This window comes from Piliocolobus tephrosceles, chromosome 10 (genome assembly GCF_002776525.5).
Source record: "Piliocolobus tephrosceles isolate RC106 chromosome 10, ASM277652v3, whole genome shotgun sequence".
In the NCBI taxonomy this organism is placed as follows: Eukaryota; Metazoa; Chordata; class Mammalia; order Primates; family Cercopithecidae; genus Piliocolobus; species Piliocolobus tephrosceles.
This window is the reverse complement of record NC_045443.1, coordinates 36,988,428-37,004,101: the sequence shown is the minus strand read 5'-3', so window position 1 is coordinate 37,004,101 and position 15,674 is coordinate 36,988,428. Positions and strand designations below refer to the sequence as shown.

Below are 15,674 nucleotides of genomic sequence, written 5' to 3'. Positions count from 1 at the left end.
GAAAGTGTCTTATAATGCTTAAACATAGAAAAAAAGTTAATAATGTATGAAAATGGTCTGTTAAATGAGTTACCTGCTTTGATTCAGAACAATAGACTTAAAGACTGAAAAGCAAATGTTTTTCAGTTAGAATCAGTGCTTTAAAAACTCTTGATTCTTAATTTTTAGCTGCCACTTTCTTTGACTTTTGTATTATGAATCAACACATTTTTACTGGAGTTATGTCAGATGTGGGTGGAAAACAATGGATTCCAAAAACTGCCAGCCCAAAATAAATAAATAAATGAATAAATATAGCCAAGGAAAAGTATAATGAAAAATATATTCAGTTTGTTGGCAATGATGACTCAGAGAAATGTAAAAGCATGGCCTTTCTCTATTATTGTTCAGCCCCACCCACTCTCTAGTGTTTAATTTCCTGTGGATAAGAAAACGTTGTGATTTTATAAACATCACCAAAAAAAGGCATTCTTTCACAAGGGCATTGGGTTTTTACTCTGCCTACACTGAAGGCTCACACCTTCAGACTGACACACCATATCTGAAACCATAAATGCAATTACATATAGTATACAACATACATATAAAATATATATTGTGTAATAATCCCGTCAGTGATTTTAGAACACTTATTACATGCCAGGTACTAGTCTACATTTTTAACTCGTTGAATCCTCAAAACTTCACATGTGTGAGCATGAAAATATCACTAGATAAATGCATATGTATATCCTGTAGAAACATACATGAAATACAAAGTGTTAATGGGCATTTACAAAACAAAACAGAATATGAGCCATTATTTTAGCTTATTAGCAATCATTGGTAACATACACATCAAATTAATTTCTTCTGATTAATATTTTTTGGTGAAGAAGGTGGCTAAATTTCAAAGCATCATTAAAATGCTAATCAAGATTCACAATAAAATTCAAACTCCTTCATGCAGCTTTTTAGGCCCTTCATGTTCTCCACTCCATGTCTCTGGCCTCATCCACTGCCTCTTATCAAGCTCTCCCTTACCTCTGTCAATGAAACACAAACGGACAGGGTATTTGGGGATGCGCATGCACAGTGGCACACACACATGCACGCATGCACACTCATAACCCCACACTTTACTGAGCTACTTTTGTCTTCTTGAAGGCAGTCTGCTCTCTCTTGCTACAGCATCTTTACACTAACCATTCCCACTGCCGGGGCCACTTTGCCTGCACTCTCACTTCAGCTCACATCTCTGTGCACAGGAAGCTCTACTTATTCAATCTTTGCTAAGAGACATTGCCTCACTTCCTATTTGTTCTCCTAACTCTGGGTACTTCTGCCATCACTTCTGCCATTGTAATCACCTCTGTACTTATCTGTGTCCCCCATTGTACTACAAACTCTGAAAAGGTAAGGAACACATTTGTATTTTCCACTATTGTTTCTCCAGCACCAAGCCCACAGCCAACTTCAGTATATTGTCAATTAATGTAAATTAATTAAATGGATAAATGAATGAATGGGTTTAGCATCCACAAGTTTCTAAATAATAAAAATATTGTTAAAATATACTCAGAAAGAGATATATTGTGATTTTTCAGATACGAAAAAGAAATCACATATAAATGCTACTTACAAGGAATCGCTAGGGAATGTAAACAATGCAGCACATGAAGTACAATTTCCTCTTCATCTTTAAAATTTGTTAACGCACTTAACAGTATCATATAATCTTTGTTCTCAACAAATTCAGTCAGTTGCTCCTCTGAGACTAAAAAATGAAAGACAAAATACTGAGTAAGCCTAAAGATGATATAAAAGTTTAATTATTCAAAAATTACAACATTCATGATAGTTGTGTAAAAAAATGTAATCTCCTTAAATAAAAAATATATTTCTGTGAAAACAGACCTTCCTAAGAATGTTATATTGGGAAAGCAAGCTACGGAGATTAAAATAATTTTGTTTCAGTCTATGTTCGGTTTTGAAATGTAAAAGTGCTAGTCAGCAAGTCATTCTCAGAAAAACAAAATTATTTACAATTTCATTTGGGAAATTCTAGAGAAAACTGACAGTGACTAATAAAGATGGCCAACTGGAATTGGACATATTGCAGTATTTAAAAGGGAGGCATTAATGGTAGGCTGCTGAAGGGCAGCTCGGCTAAATGTTTCAGTTCAAGAGTTGTCAACTTGAGCAAATGGCAAGTAATCAGACTTTGAAATACTCTGTCTTAGTGATTTTCCATCAGACAGCAAAAATATAGATCATTAATTTTCACAATTAAAGTCATTTGATCAAGCCAGTAAGTTCCATTTGGAGTCACTGTTATTGGGCAACAACCTCAAAAACACGTATAAAATTCTAGTTTAACTAGCTTGAAAATGGTGCCAGAAATATGTTAGAAAACACGGCATTCTAAGTGATGAACATTAATTTTTTTTTAATTTTATGCCAGTGTCCCTATAATATAATGCGAAATCAGTTAAGTTTTTCTAACAAGTGAAGAATATCATGGAACTGTCTCAGTTATTAGGTGATCTATCCCATTCTGGGAACTGGGAGAAATTAGACTGGTAAACTGATAAATGACACAGGGCCCGCATAAATCATTCTTATCTAAACCCCTAGCATGGTTGGCTCCCATAATGATACAAAAAGGGCTCTCAAAATAATTGCTAATTGAACTGTACTGTCACAAGCTCTGTGCCCTCAGGCAGGATGCTCACTTCACTGCTGTGACCCATTTCCTCCTCAGGTCAATGGAAAGACTAAACAAGGACTCCAACCAACTCTAAAATTACATGACAATCTCAGTTACCAATCTCAGGGCCAGGCTGTGAAATGCATATTAGTCTTTTTCCTGAGAGACACTTTGTAAACCTCCTGGCTCTTTATGCAGAGCCTTTATCAATTTCTAAGATTTCTGGTGATGACTCAACATCATAATCCCGATGTAACCCATGCTTGGCTTCAGTTGTATTTCTTCTTTCATAACACCCACACATCCAGTTTTCAAAGTAAATCTTACGCCTTGTTATGCAACTGAAGAAAGTCTACTCCAGTGGCATGATTTATAACCCATGAATGAAATTCACTCCACCAAAACAAGCAATACTGCTGAATTAAGCCCATTCCTCACCCTTGACAGACAACTCCCCCTTCTTAATAGCAGGATTTTAGAAACCTTCTTCTTATAACTGTGTTCTACTTTTCCCAGTATAAGCCTTTTTTTCTTATATATACTTTAAGGAATTTGACATTTTAAAATACCTCTCTCAAACAGCACATGTAAAGCTTTGCATCCAAGTTTCTGGACTTCATCATTGGCTGGAAATGAGTGCATGGCGTCAAAAATTAACATGAAAATATCACTTTCTTCATCCAATATCAGTAAGGTGATTTTACCTATTTTGAAGAGAATAATATGCTGAGTAAAGATCTGCTTTAACATTTAATGTGTTAATTTTTACATGAAGACTGTGAATGGTTTGTAGACTCACGATTTTGTTTGTTTGTTTACTGACAAACCACTTAACTGCCCTAGATGTTAGACTTATCAAGCTCTAGATCTTTATAAATGAGATAAATTCCCAGTTCACTTTATTACAATTTCGTGAGTCCCAATCAGTACTTCTACCCTAGATAACTTGCCCCAAACACCTGAAATACATGCTTACGCCTCTTAGACAACATCTGAATATTCCACAGGTACCCCAAACCTGGTCTACTCCTGTTCCCTGTCTTCATCAATGATACCATAATCCAATAGCTACCCATGAGAAACTCCTGAGTCATCTTCTTTTTCCACCGTCCTTTCTCTTCTCATTCTCTATCCAAACAACAAATCAATTCGTTACCAAGTCCTTTAAGTATATCTCCTACACATTTTGAAGATTCTTTCTGAACAAAATGCCTTTTGAACAAGGCACCTTCATTCCTATTGTGTTTTGCATTCTCATCTAGAATGCAAAAACAGTTGCTTAATTGCTCTACAGGCCCCAGTTTCTAACCAACTAGTTTATTGCCTGCATTATATTTCTAAAACACAATTGTGGTCTTGCAAATCCCTTGCTGGAATCTTCTAAGATCGTCTCATACTCCTTAGTATAAAAAAACAAGACCCTTCACACAACTGACTATAGTACATGTATCTCATCAGCCCCTTATCCTTCTGCAGATTGTCTTCACTCCAAATATGCTAAACTCTGCTCCTCACTAAACATTTTCTTTGTTACCTCTTTGTACTTGGACTAACTGCTTGTCATACTCTTGCCTTTTACTACACCAAACATCTCCTATCATAATCCAAAACATAACACAAACAGCATCTATTCTGCCAATAAAAATAATAATACTGGAATAGGAATGGTAGTACTGTATGAGGCTAACTTTAACATATTCCAGTGTTGAGAGATTTTTCAGATTAATAAACCCTCATCTTCCTGTCCATTGCCAAATGAAGAATGAATACCCCTCAAAAAAAAAAAAAAAAATACCTCCCAAGGATGAGGTTAAATTAAATCATGGTTAAGACTGTTAGTGCATTCCATAGAATATGGTCATAAAAAGCAGTGGTGAAATGCTGAGTACTTTCTTGTTTTTCCCTCATACTCTCATCTTCCTCTTTCTCCAGCAAGGTCTTCATCTCTTAGCAGGACTGATGGGGACTGATGAGGACATTTCAAACCTTCCCAATCACATGTCCAGCCTCTCTTATGCTATTCTCCCAGGACTCTGTACCCATACTTCTCTCAACCTAAAAAGCCCTCCCTTACATGGAAGGAAACTCCTCCCAGCCCTACAAGATTAGCTCCCTGTGAGCAGCCTTCCTTCTAAGAACCTTATATAATAGCCAGTGTCCAGCACAGCAATGCCCACAACTGTTGCATCATTTCAAGATTTTTTTGTTTTCAGGTCCGTTATTTTCCAGGCCAAAGTTTTCTCAGGGAAGGAACCTGACATGGAGAATCAGACCCTGTTTCTACCACTTAGTGGCCGAAGCAACTTCTCTGCATTTCAGTGTTTCTCACTTAGAAAACTGAGATAAAATCACGAGGGGTGTTTTCAGGTTTAGGTGTTTAAAAGCATGTGAAGCATTTTACTTGTGAAGCCTGGCATCTAGCAAATACTCAAGAAGCAATGCTATGTATTTTCAAAATGTAACTATTATGTCATACTCCAGAACATATATTATAGAAAATATATGAAAGATATATATGGAGAAAGAAGTAATAATGCAAGGGCATGAATGACCACTAACCTAGGGAGAATATGAGATATGGGTCCAGATTTTGGGAGCAAACATCAGGCTACAGAGATTTGGGGATAATATATAAGGTAATGTTTAAAACCAAGGTATTGAATGAGATTTTTTGAGAGGCAAAGTATAGAGAAAAGAGATAAGGAGAAAATATGGAAACAGAAAGAATTTTGGAAATAACTGATATTTAGATTACATTGTGGCTGTCCCATCACTAGGTCTAAAAAAAGATGCAATTTTAGGACATTTAAATCAAGCTACCCTAATCCTGATCTTTAAAAAAAAAAAAAAAAATTAAGTTAATGGCATCAATTTTTTTTAAACTGAATCAACACGAAAACCATATACATGTATTACCTGAAGTTAGGAGGAGATCTAAGGTCTTCAGTCCAATCATTGACAAGTTTACACTGGCATTATGAACTGTTAGCATTTTAAGAATCAATCTGGAGTTAAAAACAGAAATCAAGATAAGAATGAAATATCATACTCAGAAATTTGCTTATTTAGATTTTTTTGCTCACCTATTTTTTATTACTCTCATTGTATTTAATTCCCTATAGTGAAGCTCATGTGTTTTTGTTGTCTGTTGTCTGCTTTTAGAGACAGGGTCTTGCTGTGTCACCCAGGCTGGAATGCAATGGTGCAATCACAGCTCACTGAAACCTCAAACTCCTGGGCTCAAGTAAGCAATACTCCTGCCTCAGCCTCCTGAGTTGCTAGGGATACAGGTACACACCACCACACCAGGCTAATTTTTTCATTCTTTTTTGGAGAGACAGAGTTCGCTATGTTGCCTAGGCTGGTCTAAACCCCTGGGCTCAAGTGATCCTCCTGTCTCGGCCTCCCAAAGTCTGGGATTACAGGTATGAGCCACCGTGCCTGGCCATGTGTGTTTGTTTCTTTCTACAAACCTGAACCAGGCTGATAAAAACTAACAGGGAATGCTAATTAGCTTGACGGTGGTAATATTTCACAATGTACACATATATCAAATCATCAACTGTATACCTTAAATATAAACAATTTCTAATTGTCAACTCTACTTTAATAAAGTTAAAAAAACAAACAAAAAATCAACAGGGAACTATTATGTGTCTCATTTAACAAGGTAAAAGCACTACTTATTTTCCAATAAATATTCAAATTCAAAAATTCAGATTCACTATTTTCACCCAACTCCATGTTCAAAATATCATGAAGTCTTATATACATCGAGAGCAAACCCATTTTTACATGTGATATAAATTTATAAATTATCTTAGACATGTTGATATACTAAAATAGAGATATAATAAAGATGTTAGTTTGTATATATAAATTAAGAATTCATTTCAATATTTAAATTATTGATTGCTACTGTTTCTAAAAGAGAAATTAATAATATATTAAAAAGTGGGCCAGTAGTGCTGGCTCACACCTGTAATCTCAGCACTTTGGGAGGCCAAGGAGGGGGGATCATGAGGTCAACAGATCGAGACCATCCTGGCCCACATGATGAAGCTCTGTCTCTACTAAAAACACAAAAATTAGCTGGGTGTGGTGGTGCACTCCTGTAGTCCCAGCTACTCGGGAGACTGAGGCAGGAGAATCACTTGAACCTGGGAGGCAGAGATTACAGTAAGCTGAGATCAGGCCACTGCACTCCAGCCTGGCAACAGAGCAAGACTCTGTCTCAAAAAAAAAAAAAAAAGTAAACTTAACATATCAATAATGTTTAGTTCAAATTCATGAGATTTTAATCCCTATATTATTAATCCCAAAATACAATCTCCAGTCTATTCCTGCACAGCATTGTTTGGCGAATTGTTGGGAAAAGACTGAGCTGACCACATCTAGAGCTTTGTATGTATTCAAGAAACGTTGCATAATCTCCATTTGGCAGTTGGAGGAACTGAATGAAGCCAGTCTTCAATTCTCTGCCAATCTTCCTCCTAATCACCCTGCCCCTACCTCTCCCTGTACCATTCCCACTATTCCTGACTTTATCACCACGGAAGAAATTTTTCTTCAGAACTGGTAAGTCTTTGGAGATAAAAGGCCTTGAAAAAACAGAAATCTATTTTGCAATCAATTTTTGCTGGGAGTGATCTAATACACTCCACTGGAGAGAGCAGTGTGTCTATCTTCTTCACAACTGCATTGTTTCTGGCCCAGAGGAGGGACTTAAAAAACATTTGATGAACGGAAGATGAATGACTGGATGAACAAAGTGAGAGAATGAGTAAGTGAGCGAGTGTACAAATTTCCTATATAAACATTTATGTAATTTAATTTGAACAGCTAGTTTGAACAGGAATATGACTAGATGAGTTTCCCAAACACTCCCTGAGGTTATAGACTGGCTCATCTTTGGACATCTTGGAAATTCTCAACCAAATCAAGGGATGCTTAAAGTTACAATTGCTAATTACTGGTATATTCTGAGTAATTCCTCATCAAAAGCTGTATACTTTAGAACTGAAACAGAGAATTACAAAGATTAGACTGAAGATGAGAACTCCAATTAATTGTAAATATGCTCTTTCCAAACACACCCTTTATGTACTGAAAACAAGAAGAGCAACACATTTGTCAAAGAGGGGAAAATGTATAAGCACAGATATGTTCACTTATGGACAAACACATAGCTCTAATTTGTCTAAATTTGTAGCACTACTTGATGCTGATCACCAATATAAACACCTAAAAATTTTTCATAAATTAAATTTTCATAAACTGTATACCACTGTAAGCCAAAAATATTCACAACTTCCTTTTCTGTGGTAAAGAAAAGTCACATTAGGTATAAAAAAGATTTAAAGTTAATGACAGAAGGTTTGTTTGTTCGTTTGTTTGTTTGTTTGTTTGTTTTTGAGACAGAGTCTCACTCTGTCACCCAGGCTGGAGAGCAGTGCTGCAATCTCAGCTCACTGCAACCTCCGCCTCCCAGGTTCAAGTGATTCTCCTGCCTCAGCCTCCCGAGTAGCTGAGAAGATATTTTTTAACTGTCAAGAAACAAAGTATTTTCCTGGGAACACATTCTTCTTCAGTAAAGGTTTTCTTAATTAATTGTGGCTAAGGAAGTAGTCTCATTTAAGAAGTCATTATGCTGCAAACTGCAAAAACATAGCTGGTAAAATTGCCATCAAGATTTGGCTGCAGATGTGCTGAAAGGTAATTTCCTCTTTCTTACTCTTTTTGAAAGTCGTAGTTTAAATTTACTGTGTATATATATGAATATATATAAATGTACTATTTAAAGACAGAACATCAACTTTCAAATTACTACTTACAGAACTAACTTTTCTCAGTTCCCATTTTTTTAAGAACTAGTGGTTTGTATCAGTTCTATTATTAAAGGGCAAAATCTCTTCATGGTTTGAATTCAAAAGTACTCATCAAAAATCTACAACTTAACCAGTTTTATAATTATATGATTATATTATTAAAATAACTCCTGATATGTTACCTTAAATGTTTGCTTTCTAAATCAAACTTCTGAGTTTAAAGCTCTCTATAAATGTAAATCATTGACTCAAGGAAAAATATCTGTATTTCAAAGAATTTCACAAGAGTAGCCTTGGATTGCAAATTCAATGTATCAAGGGAAGGTTTTCATGTGTATAGATACTCAAGGCAGTTTGTTTTTACATATCTATCATACTTACTGGTGAACACCAAGGACTTCCCAATCATTTCCAACATCCTGGGGTCCCATTAAGCTTTGCATTGTACCTGGACAGATTTCTATTAATTTGCAGAGAAGTGACCAACCCACCTGAAAACAAGAAAGACATATATTCACATGTTTTAAAGAATGTTAATAGAACATACTGAGTCAAACATGAATCTCTTCAATCTTAGTGGAATATATGCTTATCTCGCTTGTAAATAAGTGTTATAAAACAAAATGATACCCTAAAATGTTTACCGAGAAACAAAAGCAAGCCATATCCTTAGGATACACCTTTCTCCAAAAATCAGACCAGAAAGACATACAAAAAATATAACATTTCAGCTGGGCACAGTGGCTCACGCCTGTAATCCCAGCACTTTGGGAGGCGGAGGCGGGTGGATCACGAGGTCAGTAGTTCGAGACCAGCATGGCCAAGAGGGTGAAATCTTGTGTCTACTAAAAACACAAAAATTAGCCAGGCATGGTGGTGAGTGTCTGTAACCTCAGCTACTCGGGAGACTGAGGCAGGAGAATTGCTTGAACCCAGGAGGCAGAGGTTGCAGTGAGCCGAGATTGCGCCACTGCACTCTACCCTGGATGACAGAGCAAGACTCCATTTCCAAAAAAAAAAATATATATATATACACACACACACACACACATATAAATATATATAATTTCTAAATTATGAAGAACATAGACATGCCTATTGTCTAAATAAGGCAAAATAAAATAAACTACAAAAAATAGTTTCAGAGGTTGTACCAAGATTATTATGTGCAAGAATGGCTATACTGGATCCTTAGTACGTTTCTTGTTTTTTTTTTTTTTTTTTTTGGTTTTGATTTTGTTTTTGAGATAGGGTCTCACTCTGTCACCCAGGCTGGAGTGCAATGGCACAATCACAGATCACTGCAGCCTAGAACTCATGGCCTCAGGTGATCCACCCACTTCAGCCTCCCAAGTAGCTGGGACTACAGGTATGTGCCACCACACCCAGCTAATTTTTAAAACATTTTTGTGAAGACAGGTGTCTCTCTATATTGCCCAGGCTGGTCTCAAGCTCCTTGGCTCAAGCCTCCTGACATGGCCTCTCAAAGTGCTGGGATTCCAGGCGTGAGCCTCCGCACCTGGCCCTTAGTAGGTTTTAAGTGATAGCTACCTGACAGAATTTCCTCCACATATTTAAATTTTTAATTATAGGAAAAAATGAAGTGGCTTAAAATGAAGGATTAGGGCAAGTTGAAAATTTTAGTAGCAAAATATAAGTTATCAGAATGGCTGCTTCTCAATTAATGAAGCTAGAATAATAGAGGCAAGAAACGTGGCATTTTTAGCAACTGACTCTACATCTGATAGGAGAAAAAGAGAAAGGGCTCTATAACATAGACAGGAGGTAGAACTCCTCAATGGCTCCCTCTAGATTTCTCTAGAATGAATTGATAAGGTCTAGAGATACAGACACCCCAGTAGGCTCTTTCACATTTCTAAATAAAATATGAAATTATGGATGCATTTTAAGTATATCTTCACTCAGTCTGTTTACAAGATGCCAACTTGCCTAAGTTGCTCTTTACCTCTGAAAACAAAATTGAAAGTCCTGATTTCAAACCACAGATTAAAATTAACCTACTCCTCCTACTGTAGACTCCTCTCTAAATGTAAAGGATCTCCAATTCTATTATACTATAGATCTATACTTGACATGGTCAAAAAAAAAAGAGAAAGAGCATTTATATATATATATATATATATATATATATACACACACACACACACACACACATACACACACACAAACACACACACACACCCCACCCGCTAGAGACTTATGGAAAAGTACCTAAGTGTGATGTGTAATAAATACCAATACAATAGAAATACTGAAAGTAAGATTCAGTGTGAGTTGAAATTACTCAGAGAATATAATATGAAGAGGTAGAGCTTGAGCCAGATTGTATAAGAACTGTTGAGTGGTGAGGAGAGTAGGCTGCTACATAATAAGGAAGCCGCTACAGGAAAGAGGCTATTTTGGGATAAGGCTGGATACATAAGTAAAGTTGAACATTGCAAGGAGTTGAATGACAAAGTGAGAAATCTATATGCATCCAATAAGGAATAATGGCACAAGTTTCTTACCTGTTTACAGGAGTAAACAAGGGCTATTTTAGGAAGATAAAAATGATTACTCAAGATCTCTTTACAATATTACTTTTGGATCTTTTCCAGATTATACAGAAATTGCTTTATTTCGTCATTACTTTCTTTTACATAATTTCAAATTGCTTTCAAAGGCAGCAATTTCTGACAGCTATTTCTACCTATACTACTTAAGTAGGACATCCTCCTCCACGTAAGCTGAACAGACATTGACAAGCCAGCTGTCATAGAAACCAACTATTTTTGTGCTTTCATAAAATACATCAAGACTTTTTTCTGAAGTATTTAAGAAAATAACATTCTGAACAGCTTCTGGTGGTGAAAAAAATCACATAGGATGCCAAACTCATCCATATACCTACAAAGCTGACTCAAGGAAAAAACCTGTTTTGTTTTGGTTGGTGAAGCAGCAGTATAAGTAAGTGCTTTGCAAAAAGATTCAGGCAACTGAGCTCTCCAGTACTACAAGGAACTTCTGTGATTAAACAGAATCTCTGGCAGCAAAGCAGAGGTAACAATTGATCCATTAATCTATTCAATTAAAAGCTTATCTTTCAGAGAGAGAAGGTTCCCATCCTGCACAGTTACAATACAATTAAATTGGTAGTTTTACTTTATTATAATTATTCTAAAAACTCAAGCATGTAATTAAGGCACAACAGGAAAGAGTCTAGGGGTTAAAGAAAAAATTTTAGCCACTTTCATTTATTTTGCTCCCCTTCTTCAAAGGTTGAAACCGTGAGAATAAAGAGATGTAAAATTTAGGAGCACAGTGAAATGATGGGCGGGAAAAGAAAAATATAAAGCAGCTTAACTACCAATTTTCTAAAGACTGTCATTTATGAAGAAGCATTAATAAAATATGAAATAAACTTCGAAAATAAAACTGACAGCCCAGAATATCATGTTAAATGGCATCTAGAAACAAACCTTAATCTTTATTTTAAATAGTAATTAAGAATTACACTTAAATTAAATGAAGGAGTACTTTACCTTAATACCTTAAATTCATCATTAAGAGTTTTAATTTGGCACGTCTAGCTGACTCAACATAGAAAACATTAAAAGATACTTATAGTAATTATACTAATTATATAAAGAAATCTGAAGGAAAAATACTACTTTCAAGTGAGTATCAAAATGTCAGTAGGAGACCCCTCTCTACATCCCCTTGGTAAGACCAATGATAATTTAAATTGATGTCATTGTACCTAGCATGGCCAAAGCAAAAACCAAACCATTTTGCTTTTTACGAGCTTGCACAAAAAGCTTGTGAATTCAGCAGCTAGTAGATTGTATGATGGAAAGAGATTTTGAAGGTGTGAGAAGACTTGGGTCTTAGGTTTGTCACAAGCTCTTTGATCCTCAGTTAGTAGCTTACTCTCACTGAGCTATGAGAGTAAACCATCCGGTAAGATTTCTGAGAGAGCAGTGAGATTTCAGTAAGAATCAAATCTTGTAATATGCAATGCCCTTTATAGACTTATACACATATGGTGCTGAAATTAATAATTCTATTGCATTAAATTACCAAATCAAAAGACTATTCCTCACACAGATCAACAGAACAGAATAGAGAACCTAGATAAAAATCCATGCATTTATAGGCAACCTATTTCCAAAGGTGCCAAAGACCTACAATGGAGAAAGGACAGTCTCTTTAATAAATAGTGCTGGGAAAACTGGATATTAGCTATGCCAGAGAAGGAAACTAGATGCACAGCTTTCACCATATACACAAATCAACTCAAAATGGATTAAAGACTTACATCTCAGACCTGAAACTGTGCAACTACTAGAAGAAACGCTACAGGACATTGGTCTGTGCAATGATTTTTGGGGTAGGACCTCAAAAGCACAGGCAACAACAACAAAATAGACAAATGGGACTATATCAAGCTAAAAGCTTCTGCACAGCAAAGAAAATAATCAACAAAGTGAAGAGACAACATAAAGAACGGGAGAAAATATTTGCAAAATATCCACTCAACAAAAGATTAACAACCAGAATACATAAGGAACTCAAAAATCTCAATTAGTGGGAAAAAAAATCCTATTTTTACATGGATAAAAGATCCAAATAGACATTTCTCAAAAGAAGGCAGACAAATGGCTAACAGATACACACACACACACAAAAAAAAATCCTAAGTATCACTAATCTTTAGGGAAAGGCAAATCAAAACCACAATGAGATATTATCTCACCACAGACTGAATGGCTATATTATCAAACAGACAAAAAATAATAAATGCCGGTGAGGATGTAGAAAAAGGGGAATGGTGGTACACTGTTGATGGGAATATAAAGTAGTAGAGCCATTATGAAAAACAATATGGAGGTCCCTTAAAAAACTAAAAATAGAACTTTCATATGATCCAGCAATCTCATTGCTGGGTATATATCCAAAAGAAAGAACATCAGTATATCAAACACATGTCTCAACTCCCACGTTTATTGCAGCACTGTTCACAATAGTTAAGATACAGAATCACTTTATATGTCTATCAACAGATTAATAAAGAAAATATGGAGGCGAAGGCAGGAGGATTGCTTGAGGTCAGGAGTTTGAAACTAGCCTGGGCAACATAGCAAGACTCCATCTCTACAAAAAGTAAAAAAAGAAAAAAAAAAATTGGCTGAGCATGGTGGCACACGCTTATACTCCTAGCTACCTGGGAAGCTGAGGAAAGAAGACTACTTGAGCCCAAGATTTCAGGCCTGCAGTGAGATTTGATCACATCACTCTTCTCCAGCCTGGGCAACAGAGTGAGACCCTGTCTCTAAATTAATTACTTAACTAAAAATAAAAGAAAATGTGGCATACATACACAATGGAATATTATTCAGTCATAAAAAATGAAATCCTGTTATTTGCAACAGCACGGGTGGGAATGGAGGTCATTATGTTAAATTCAATAAGCCAGGCACAGAAATAAAATATTGCATATTCTCACTTATATCTAGGAGCCAAAAGGTGGATCTCATGGAGGGAGAGAGCAGAATGGTGGTTACCAGAGACTGGGAATGAAAAGATGGGGAGGGATAAAGAGAAGGTGGTTAATGGGTAAAAAAATATAATTAGATAGAAGCAATTAAGTTCGTATTTAATAGTACAGTGGGAAAACTATGAATTTATTGCATATTTCAAAATAGCTAGAAGAAAGGAATTGTAATGTTGCCAACACAAAGAAAAATGTTCAAGGTGATGGATAGTCCAGTTACCCTGATTTGAACATTACACATTGTATACATGTATCAAATATCATATGTACCCCAAAAATATATACAACTATGATACATCCAAAAAAGTAATTAATTACTTATAAAAAGACTCTTCCTTATTTTCCAGCATACTTTGCCTCCAGTATCCTCTGGGCAGAAATACTGAGTGACACACTCATAACTACTCCAGACAAGCATGCTCAGGCTTGAACAATTTCTAAAATTAAGAATTAGGTGGTATGTTCCAGAGTTCCTTGGGTTCTCAAGTCTAGCACTCCGTTATCTAGACCTTGCAGACCAAAGCCTACCTAGGGTCTGACTGTCCTGAGCAGTATCAAGCAGGAGTGACTCTATGAAGTACAGAGTCTAGGGAATGAAGGTGACCAGAATCAGGCACTTCTGAACACCAAAGCAGAGGCAAGAAGGGATGACGTGGGTGCAGAGCAGGAAGCACAATAGGCCATTGCCCAAAGAGTGACTCATATTCCACAGGCAAAATTCCGACTTTGAGTCTTAAAAGAACAGCATCTTTATTATGCCTCCATCTTTTCTTGGTTTGATTTGATAGCGGCGTGAAAATCTATAACAGTCAGATGGAAAATATTTCACAGTTGAAAACAAATTAAAATATTTCTTCCAGATATAAATGTCCTCATATGAAAGAAGCTAGATGGTTCATCCAGACTAGATACAGCTAGATACAGAAATAAGCATAAAGATAAAGATAGACCCACACCAATTTAAAGATTGAGATGCCTTACGTCTGTCAAGCCTCTCAAGTATTAAGAAACATTGACTTTCTGACTGCTCCTCCATGGAGTTCAAAGTACAGTTCTCTTTCTTTGCATGAGTTAACATGCAGATGACAAAACTGATTTCAGTTCCCCAAATCTCTAAGTACTCCAAAGGAAGTTATCACCTTGGCCTATAATTTTGTTTTGACTGTCAATCATTCTTAATTACCATTTTAAAGCCCCCCCTTAAAAAAATATATCCAAGGTATTTAGCAAATTTCTGGGTTTCCTATGGTACAGATTGTAAAAGTTTCAGTTTTACATGCATTTTATATGACAACAGTTGTAAATTATGAGGGTCTCAAAAGACATGGCTTTCTTTAGATACTACAAGGTATACTACAACTAAAGGCTAGAAATCTGTCTTTGAATTTTAAGAAATGCTGAACTCTACAAGAGTTTGCCAGTGACAAAGTGGCATTTTATCACTATTAGTTATTCCCCTTTGCCAAACTACTCATAATCCTCTCATCTAGGACATGCTCTACATTGGGAAGATTCCTGGAATAGTCAGGTCTAAACAGTAATTAATTCATCTTGCCAATAACGGGACTAAACCCGAACCCATTTTTATCCCCCTTCTACCACC

General features: G+C 36.0%; 1 protein-coding gene across 1 annotated transcript in view; it reads right to left on the bottom strand.

Annotated features, from left to right (window-relative positions):
• The window catches only part of LRRK2 (leucine rich repeat kinase 2), a 146,806-nt gene that overhangs the window by 130,245 nt on the left and 887 nt on the right, over positions 1-15,674 (bottom strand). The window contains exons 3-6 of the mRNA XM_023182780.2: positions 8,899-9,008; positions 5,606-5,694; positions 3,259-3,393; positions 1,622-1,756 (exon numbers count right to left, since the gene is read on the bottom strand). Coding sequence (XP_023038548.1) covers positions 1,622-1,756; positions 3,259-3,393; positions 5,606-5,694; positions 8,899-9,008 — 469 coding nt within the window. The remainder of the gene's footprint in view (positions 1-1,621; positions 1,757-3,258; positions 3,394-5,605; positions 5,695-8,898; positions 9,009-15,674) is intronic.